Source organism: Marmota marmota, unplaced genomic scaffold (assembly GCF_001458135.2).
Source record: "Marmota marmota marmota unplaced genomic scaffold, marMar, whole genome shotgun sequence".
Taxonomy (NCBI): Eukaryota; Metazoa; Chordata; class Mammalia; order Rodentia; family Sciuridae; genus Marmota; species Marmota marmota.
Genome location: NW_026005734.1, coordinates 37,818 through 47,905, shown reverse-complemented (window position 1 = coordinate 47,905; position 10,088 = coordinate 37,818). Strand labels below are relative to the sequence as shown.

General features: G+C 46.0%; 1 gene segment (V, D, J or C); it reads right to left on the bottom strand.

Annotated features, from left to right (window-relative positions):
* Positions 1-9,749, bottom strand: part of LOC107160913 — a 38,817-nt gene extending 29,068 nt beyond the window's left edge. The window contains 1 exon segment of the V gene segment in view: positions 9,627-9,749. Within this exon segment, the coding sequence occupies positions 9,627-9,672 (46 nt within the window).
* Between the last annotated feature and the right edge of the window lie 339 nt (positions 9,750-10,088).

Genomic DNA, 10,088 nt, shown 5'->3' with positions numbered 1-10,088 from the left:
CCCAGAAGGAGGGGGTTCAAGCCACATCTCTACACAGGACACAGGTGCAGGTGGTGGTCAGTTGTCCTCGCAGACCCACAGTCTCACCTGGTGCAGCAGAGCCACTGTGAAGGAGAAAGGCAGTTCCCCACCCTCCAGGACAGGTGGTCAGACAAGGGGATCCAGCTGTGTGTGGACCAACTCAGAAGCTGAGTGGCACTAAATAGAGAAGATGAATAAATAAATACCAGAAAACTAGGAGAGCAGAGGGAGGGGCGGGGGAGGGGAGGGTGGAGGAAGGAGGAAGCCCTGGGGAAAGAGTGCAGCCACCATGTCCCACCTGCTGTGACCATGTCAGAGGAGCCCCACTGTCCTGTGTGACCATTGGCACTGGGAGTCCTCAGGAGGAGACCCAGGGAGTGTCAAGAGAAACCAATGTATCACAACAGCAGTAGGAGTGTGTGGGGCTGGGTTGAGGCCCAGTGCAGAGCCCTTGTGGGAGGCCTGGTCTGATCCTCAGCACCCGGGAAACAAACCAGTAAAATGAGGCATTGTGCCCACCTACAGCTAAAAGTGTATTAAAATGAAAGTAAAACACCAGTGTGCTGACTGATGGTGTCCGTGCTGAAATCAGAGGGGACTGGTGGTTTCATGTCTTCCCACAGCTGCTGTGCCTCAAATTTCAAAGCACAGACATACAAGTCTCTCTGTCACAAAAACCTCAGTGCAAGTCAATCTGAATCTCTGAGGGAAAAGCTGTGCATCATCTGATTGGCATTTCCTAATTGGGTGTCTCTCCAACATGTATCCAGCCCACACACCCCGTCTTTGCACCCACCTTACTCTTCCCATCCTCCCCCACCTCCCACCCTCCCCCAACTGTTCTCTATGTCTTCCCTTTGTTCCTCTTTTCTTTCCCTCTGTATTTTTTACTTTATTCCATGTTTGGTTAAAGTGAGTTTCTGATCATTCCTGTGTGAACTATTGAGTCAGTATTGCCTTCTCCTCACCCACACTGAGCCTAGGCTCATAGAACTAGAAGAGGAGTAGCCCACTGACAGTACTTACTGGTGTCCTCCTTACCTCTTTGGAACACTGTTACTTTCAGCACATTCTTTTCTAAGAAGCCTGGAGATTGAGGTTAGCAGTTGGATTTGGCTAAACCATGTCATGATGCTAAGATAAAGTGACAGTGCTTGACTAAAAGGTCCCTTCAGAAAGAGGAAAAGGAATCCAACTAGCAGAGGCACAAATTGAACACCTGTGAAAACACAAGGAAACAGACAAACAAAAGTTTCCCCCAAATCAACAATCCCTCAACAAAGAAACCACATATAGTGAAAGGAATGAAATTCCAGGGAATGACTTTTAAATTTGATTACCAGATGATTAGTGGGGTGAAAGAAGATCTGAGGAATGAACTACTAACATACAAGAGATGAAATCTTCAAAACAGAGCTACGGATTCTGGGAGGAAACCCTTGAGAAATTTGGAAAAGAAAGACGCCATGCATCACGTTGAGTGCAGTTGAAACTATCACAAACAATTTCAATTACACACAAGTGAATGTCAGGCCTTGAAGACAGGATATAGACTTTGAATATTTAGTGAGCAGTAAGGAAGAAAAGACCATGACCAGTACACACAAGAACTCTGAAACAACCCCCTTCAGAGTTGCCCTGAACCTCCATTCCTTTTTCACTTCCACTGACTCTGAAGAGAGCAACCTACTCAGTGGAATTGAAAAGGAATCAGGAACAGGGCAAATGCAGTCAGAATCCTTTCAATGACATAATATAGAACAATTTACAGATGTTCAGAAGGAGATGCATATCCACATTTAGGAGGAACACAAAACCCCAAATAAACAAGACCCAAAAGAGCCCATCCAGATCACATCACAATCAAAATGCCCAAGGAAAAGGGACAGAATATTTATAGCCACAGGAGAAATATCCCAAGACACACTGAGAGGTAAACAAGGAAGGGCAATTTCTGTCTTCAGCTGAGACTCTGTCATCCTGGAGGGCTTGGAAGGGAAAAGCCAAATTCTGAAAGAAAGCAATTTCCACCATGATTGCTATACCCAGGAGAGCCATGATTCAGAATCAAACTGGAAATAAAAACTTTCCAAGATAAGAAAAAACTAAAGTAATTTATGGCCAGTGCATAAAAACACTGTAAGGATTACTACACACAGAAGGATACAAACCCCAGAGATGGCAACTGGGACAAACCACTGGGAAATTAAGAGCAAATTAAACACATGAAACAATTCAAAATGTCAGAATATCCTAAGGAACCCCTCTCTGTGACAACTCTGGATGTCAATGCTCGGAGTTCTCCTGTGAGACGACACAGACTGGCAGGGAGTTAAACAGAAGACCAACCCTATGCTGACTGTGAGAGGATCATAAGGAGAGATCTACAGGCTGTAGTAAAAAAGGAAAAACTAGGTTCCTACAAATGAAGTCAAAACAGAAGCAAGAGTAGCTATGTTCCCACCCACCAATGACATCCAATACAAATAAAGCAGAATAACCAAGGAATGTCCCTACCTACCAGCAAATGGAGCAGTCCAAGACCAAGATATAAAAAGAGTAATAATTTATATTCCAAGTATTGATGCACCTAATTACATGAATGAAGCATTTACTGAAGTGATACTCAGATAGAACAGAATACATATTAATGAGTAATTTCAAAACATGTGCTTCACCAACAGACAGAAACCAGATGTAAAATAATGAAGACGCTTTTGAGCAAAATGATCATGTATATCACATGGATCTTACAGGCATTCATAGAGTATTTCATAGGAGAATATTTGCATTTCTTTTCTTCTGAGCTGTTCATGGAAGTTTCTTTATAATAGATGTTATTGTAGGTCATAATCCAAGTCTTAGCAAAAACAAAATTTGTTAATGTCATCCCTTCCAGTCTAGTATTTTTTATCATTCTTTTTAGATTTACTTGACAGTGCAGTGTATTTTACCTGCACAGTGAATTCCTTGCATTTTATGAGATCCCGATGCAAAGAAATTAGCAATCAACAGCAACATTCAAAGACCACTCATTTACACATGGAGATTAACTAAACAATACTCTTGAATGTGGACTGAGTAATAGTAGAAAGGAGAGGAGACATACATATGGATATATAAATAAACATTAACAAATTAATATTAATTAAATTAGTATTTAAACTAAATTAAAATTAATATTAACATTAAGTAATATTAATATTAACAAATATTAATAACACAGCATACCAATATGTTTGGAACTTTATCAAGAATTGTCATAAAAAATAATGTATACTGATAAATGAGTGCATAACAAAAGAAAAGAATCCCAAGAAAAAATCTAATATTTTATCTAAGGATCTTGCAAAGCAGTAACAAAGTAATTTCCAAAAAAGCAGAAGATAGGAAATAGTTAATATTAGAAAAATTTGAATGAAATAAGAAATTAAAAAAATTCAGTGATTCAAAGTAACAAAGTAGTGGTTCATTAAAAAATAGAGAAGGGTGATCACTCCTTACTCCAACTAATTAAAAGAAAGTAGAATATAAAGAACAAAATTAGAGAATAAAAAGGATATATCACACAGACCTCTCTGGAATCAGATGATAATCCAGGATGACTTTGAATCTTATATTCCAATAAGTTGGAAAATCTAGAAGGCAAAGAAAAATGACGAGTCACATATTATCCACCCAGTTTGAACCAAGAGGGTGTGTAAAATGTAACACAAAATGTCAATCAACATACAGAAGCTCTAGTAACAGTCTTCCAGCAAAGAAGATCCCTGGACCAGTTGGATTTCCAGATAAGTTCTACCAGACACTTAAACAACAACTAAAGCCAATCTCCTGAAATCCATCATTGGAAATAGAACTTGAGGGAAAACTCTCAAAATACCAATCGATGATCAAAATGGAATTAAGAGGAAGGTACACTTTTATCAATTTTGTTTATTCCAGGGATGAAGGGTTGACTCAACCCTTCTACTACAATAAGTGTAGTTTATCATTAAAATAGAATTAAGGACAAGAATCTTATGAACATCTGCACAAAGTGAAGCCTTTAGGGAAAACCCAGCACCCATTCATGTTTAGAGAGTTGGAGAAATGGGTACAAGGAACATTTCACAATATCAGAACATGTCACTTAACAAAGCCAATGCCATGGTGAATGGAGAAAAGCAGACAGTGTTTTCTCTAGAATCAAGAACAAGACAAGGAAAGCCACTCTCACCCTTCCTAGGCATGTAGTTCTTGAAATTATAACAAGAGCAATAAGGCAAGAGAAATAAATAAGATATACAGATAAGAAAAGAAGAAGCCAAATTTGGTGTGTTTGCTAATGACATGATCACATATCTAGAAACCCAGAACCCTCAGCAGAAGACTTTCAGAATTGGAAATTAGCAGCCTGAGATCCTTGTCCCAGCTCTGCCTGCCACCAAGTAACTGAGTAAATACCTTACAAGTCGCTTTCCTCACCTGTACAACAAGGGGCTGCAGTTTACTTTCTAAGGCCCTTCATTAGTCTAACATCCTATGCATTCGTCTTTGCCTTCAGTGGTTTATGGTAAAATCTGTGAGCCACAATCTCACTATATAGAAGATCCTCAGAGAGACCCTTCAGTGGAGCAGAACCCATGGCCCAGGATGTGATGTTTTCACCTGTCATGTCCTGGGAAATGTGGAAACAGTCCTGGCAGAGGACAGAGTGGCTCTGTTAACCCTGGTAGTCTGTGCATATCTGTGTCTCCCAGACCATGCTTGGAACTCACTAGAATTTCCTTTTAATTCCTACTCAGCACAGCAGCTGTCAATGCTGCCCTCTTGAATGAGAACACTTTACTCAAAGTCCAAAGTTCTTGTGAATGATTAAAAGGCAGCTGCTGTTGGGCATTGTAGAGGCTTTAGGACTTGGGGATGGCCCAGGTCCCACCAGGTCTGCCAAGACTGCACCTGGGAGAAGTAAACAGCAGGCACAGAGACATGGCAGGATGGACTGATGGGTGACTAACAATGAATCAAGGAGCAGAGTCAGGGCAGGGGACCTCAGGATGGTCTTGCAACACATGAGAGGAGAAATGATGAGAAACCACCTTAGGAGGCCAGACACAGGCTGGTCCAAAACCCAGAAGACCACAGTGAGGCCAACTGCAGTCCAATAGCCATGATAACTAGGGGCTGGAACTCTGCAGAGAAGTCCTGGCAGGCTGGAGCTGAAGGGCAGGGCACAGTGAGAGAGCAGCACCTTGACAAGGGCCACCTGCCTGGGGTGCAGGGACAGCTAAAGGAGCAGCCCACTGTGGTTCCCTCCTCAGCACAGGAGAGGCCAATGTCACAAGAGCATCTCAACTAACCTAGAGTATACCACTGGGTGAAATCCAGCACTTTCCATGATGAAAGGAACCAGCAAGTTACTCAGAGGAAGTACAGCAGAGGGAAGCTAAGTGTGAGGTCAGGGGGCTGCATGCAGCTGGACTGTGTAGTGGGGCTGCCTAGAGCCCTCACCCCTGTCCCCCACAGTGGCCCTGAGGACAGAATTGGAGCACTGGGTTTACTGTCAGGCCTGCTGGGCTTCAGTCCCCTTCAACATGTCTCTGTCTTTTTCATTTTCAATGGGAGTACTCACCCCTGCCATAGGACTTGGGAGTATGGGACCCCTCTTTGATTTTAAGGCACATGGTAGAGAGTTCCCTGAATCTTGCAGAATCTTGTAGTGGTCAGACACGCTGACCTCTGCTCCTGCCTTCCCACGTTGTGCAGCTGTTTTTCACAAACTAAAACCACAGGCCTGGGGTGTGGCTACTATAGAGTAGGCTCCAGTGTGCACAGGGCTCTAGGGTCAACCTGGAGTTCTGAGCTCTGCTGGAGGATTTGTGACTTTAGGGACTCCAGGATGAGGCCTGAATGTGCTCTGCCTTATGAGACAGATGTGACAGCTTTGTGGTCAGGGATAGAATGACTAGTGTGAATACTTGACCTCCCAAAATGATGTATGCTAAGGTTGTTCTGCAGCCCCATGGGCTGTTGGGGAGTGGGAGATCACTTAGGACCTGGAGACTTTGAAATTTATGTCAATCACTGTGAACATGCGCTGCAAGTGGGTGGTCAGACCCCATCTCTTCCTTCCTCAAGTTTAATTCCTAGAAACAGAGTGAGTGGCTATCCCCACAGTGGGCTCTCTGCATTGCCCCCAGCACACCCAGGAAAGGTGTGAATGCAGTGCACTCCTCTCTTCATGGACTAGAGCACTGGAAGTCATGAGCCAAAGGAAAGCTCCTCTTCATGTGTTGGTGGCCTCAGGCACTTGCCACAGGGGTGCACAGCTGAGGAACCCAATCTAGGTTACAGTGCTAGAAGAATAGGCCAGGCCTGAAGGACAGCCTCTTCCTGGCCTCATTCTCCTGTCAATGTAAGAAGCTGGCCTCTCAGGAGTACAGCTGGACAGTGGCTGTGGTGTTGAGCAAGGTCAGGAGAGGAAGGGGCTGAGACAAGAGGCACATGGCCATGGCTGACACAGGAGCACTTGTCTGTCCTCACCCAGAGGGTGGCTGTGGGCAGCACACTCACCCTGCAGACCAGCACAGCCAGTGGGAGGGATCAGGAGGGCTCTCCTCCCAAGAGGGAGAGTGTTGGATGATGGGTGGACCATGTGTCCTGAGCTGACCAACAGGCCATGCTCAGGCACCCGGACAACTGCTCTTGCCTCTCCAAGATGTGCAGCTGATTTTCACCGTCTATAATGACAGCCATGCAGAGTGACCACAGGTAGAACAGGCTCCAGCTAGCACAGGGCACTGGTGTCCACCTTGTGCCTCCAATGATTATAAAATAATTTGATTTTTAGGCTGAAATCTGCAAGGAAATTTTTCCCACGTCCCAGGATCAGGAAGTTAGCAGAAGCTGGAGATGGAAACTGAGAGACAGAAGCCAACAGAAATGCAGCACAGGGAAGCACCCGATGGGCACAGTGAGTATCAGGTGCACCAGGACAGGGAGCAGGTCCCCAGCAGTTTCCACTCAGCCACCAAGAATCAGTCAGTGACCATGTCCCTGGGGGTTACCTGAATAAATACCAAGTGCTATCTATAAAAGATGAAAAAGATTTAGCCAACAAGGATGGCATGTTCTCTCTCCTGGCCCTGGGCATGGCCCTGGAGCACATGGACCCAGCTGACATGAGTCAGGCAGAGGGAGACCATCACCACACCATCCCTCATGTGGGGAAGCTGCTGCATCAGGTAGTGGAAAGGGAGAGGACAGGGGCCCCCGGAGATGGGAAGGTGCACGGAGGGCAGAGGTGAGGGGGGGTGGTGAGGGCCACATGCAGAGAGGGCCTTGTCCTGGGGCTCTGCAGCTCACAGGGCACCTGTGGCCCACAGCCAGGGTGTGCTTCACAGTGACTGGGGCAGAGCAGCTGGTGGGCTCCCCACACCCAGGAGGGACAGGTGATGGACAGCTGGGTGTGCACAGCCTGGGACCCACCATGGCACCTGGCACCCCTGTGTCAGGTTGCTGTCCTCTGCCTCACTAGAGCTGGGTTTCAGTGTAAGTGTGAAAATACAGCTGGAATGGCCAGTTGTTGTCTGATGGAGAGAGATTCTGATGCTTTTAGTTGATCATCACACACCATCAGGTGTGAAAGACAAGGACACACAGCACATCTTTGCCTATCCATGTCCTTTAAAACGTATTCGTACGTCGATCCCCAAGATCTAATTTACATAACTAAGTGTAAATTTAATAACCACAGAGCATGCTTAAGCAGTTAAATACAGAGTCTGTGCAAATGGCAGGTGTCCTGTTTATGGCAAGTGATGCCAGCATCCACCAAGGCAGAGGCAGCACCTGAGCAAGGCCCTCAGAGCAAGTAACGAGGTTTCAATGAGGCTAAGGAGACAAGACTTAAAGCATCAGGTGAAATCCTCAGTTTTCAGGTGGGATATCATTGTGTTGATTATAGGTTAAAAACCTTGTAATTATTAATAATATAATTCTTTTCCAGGCATGATCAGGCACCCCTCTGATCACAGCTCCTCAGGATTTGAGGCAGGAGGATTGCAGGTGTGAGGCCAGCTGGGCTTCTTAGTAAGACCATGTTTCAAAAGCAAAGTCCCCTGTGAGGGACCTCGGGATGCAGCTCATTGTAAAGTGCTCCTGGATTCAATCCCAAGTAGCAGAAATAATCAGGGAATAACAGATGATAATTGTGGGTGTGATGGAGAGCTGAGACGATGGAGAAGAGTCATATTTATATGAGACAGGAAGGAAAATGGGTAGTAGATTGAACAGGAAGATAACACCACCCAGTGAGGTCCCAAATGTACCTCTGTAGGAAGCACTTGCTCTACTCTGAGAATCGAGTTTACTGACATAAAACCAAAGAGTGTGAGTCCTCCTCTTGTTTGACTTTTTCCTGGGGACTTATCATGAGCCCAGAACCATGTCCCCAGCACTTTTTGTTTTTCATTTTGGGAAAAGGAGTAGGGAGAGCATAAGGGAAGAACAGTGGAATGAATCTTAACAGTCTTTCTTATTTACATATTAGTACAGGTAAGTGATAACCACCATCAGTATATCCAGAAAACACTAATAAAAAAATCTATCATTAAATTGCAGAAAGATCAGTAGAGTTGAGGGGAGGTGACAAGAGGAAGGGTGAGAAGAGGGAAAATGGACTTATTGGGGCCTGAATGAGACAAATTATATTTCATGCTTCTACCATTTTGTCAAAAAGAATGCAAAAGTTACAAATAAATAAAAAGGACAATAAAATAAAATGAATAATGATACAATAATGGGGACAATATAATACAATAATGGAATAGTCAGCTGTTGGAAGGGAGGCCCTGGAGATCCATGTGATGTAGAAGGAGAAATGAAATGTCACAGATTTGCATAAATGGCACCAGGTTGCAGACACTATGGTAACCAAAGTCCTCATCAGAAAACTTATATTTGAGCCTTTCTTCCTTATGGAAAACTTGATGGAGGAACTTAAAAGTTTGTCATGTCCTGAGACACGGGCATCTCCAGAAGACTATGGATGGTCACGCCCCAGAAGGAGTTGCCTGGAGAGAGAGTAAAGTGACTGAGGGGAAGGGACCCCACCTCCCTCTGCACCTGCTCCTGGGTGACCTGAGCTCCTGTGTGCTGAGCGCCCCCTGCTGGCCCTGGGCACCCTGCAGGAGGTTTGTGTCTGGGCTCACACTGAGGTCCCCTCACTGTGTCTCTGGCACAGTAATAGGTGTCCCAGTCCTGGGTGGTCAGGGAGCTCAGCTGCAGGGAGAACTGGTTCTTGGACATGTCTCTGGAGATGGACACTCGGCTCTTGAGGGATGGGCTGTAGTTAGTGTTACCACTACTACATATCTCCCCTATCCACTCCAGCCCCTTCCCTGGGGGCTGACGGATCCAGCTCCAGTCATAACCACTGGTGATAGAGAATCCAGAGACAGCACAGGTGAGGGACAGGGTCTGTGAGGGCTTCACCAGGCCAGGTCCTGACTCCTGCAGCTGCACCTGACAGAGGACACCTGGGGACAAGCACGGTCACACCCTGTCAGTCACCAGCAGTCAAAACCTCCCCATGGACCCACATTGACACTGGGGACACTCACCTTGGGGAGCTGTGACCAGGCACAGGACAAGACCCAGCAGCCTCATCTTCTAGACCACACCTGCCTTCCCAGAGACCTCAGCCCTGTGTGAGCAGAGAGCTGGGAGCTCCCACAGCCCAGAGGGCCTTTGAACCCAGAGCAGGAGGAGGAATTTGCATGTGGGTGAGGCTCTTCTGATATCTGGAGAGGCTGAGGTCAGGCTGCCCAGGTCCTCTGTGCTCCTGAGATGTGTCCCTGTCTTGAACCCAGGTGGAGCTTTACCTGTGAGAGGAGAGCAGGTGGTTTCAGGGGAGCTGGAAGGCTGTCAGAGGGGGAGCCCACCCTCCTGAGCCCAGCCCTGCCTCCTCCAAGCCCTTCCTCCCTGCACCTGGGAGGGTGTCAGAGTGGCAGGAACGTGCCCAGCATGCAAGAGGCCCAGGTTCACCTCCCAGCCCTGAAGGAGAAGCCCTCAGTGATGACTGA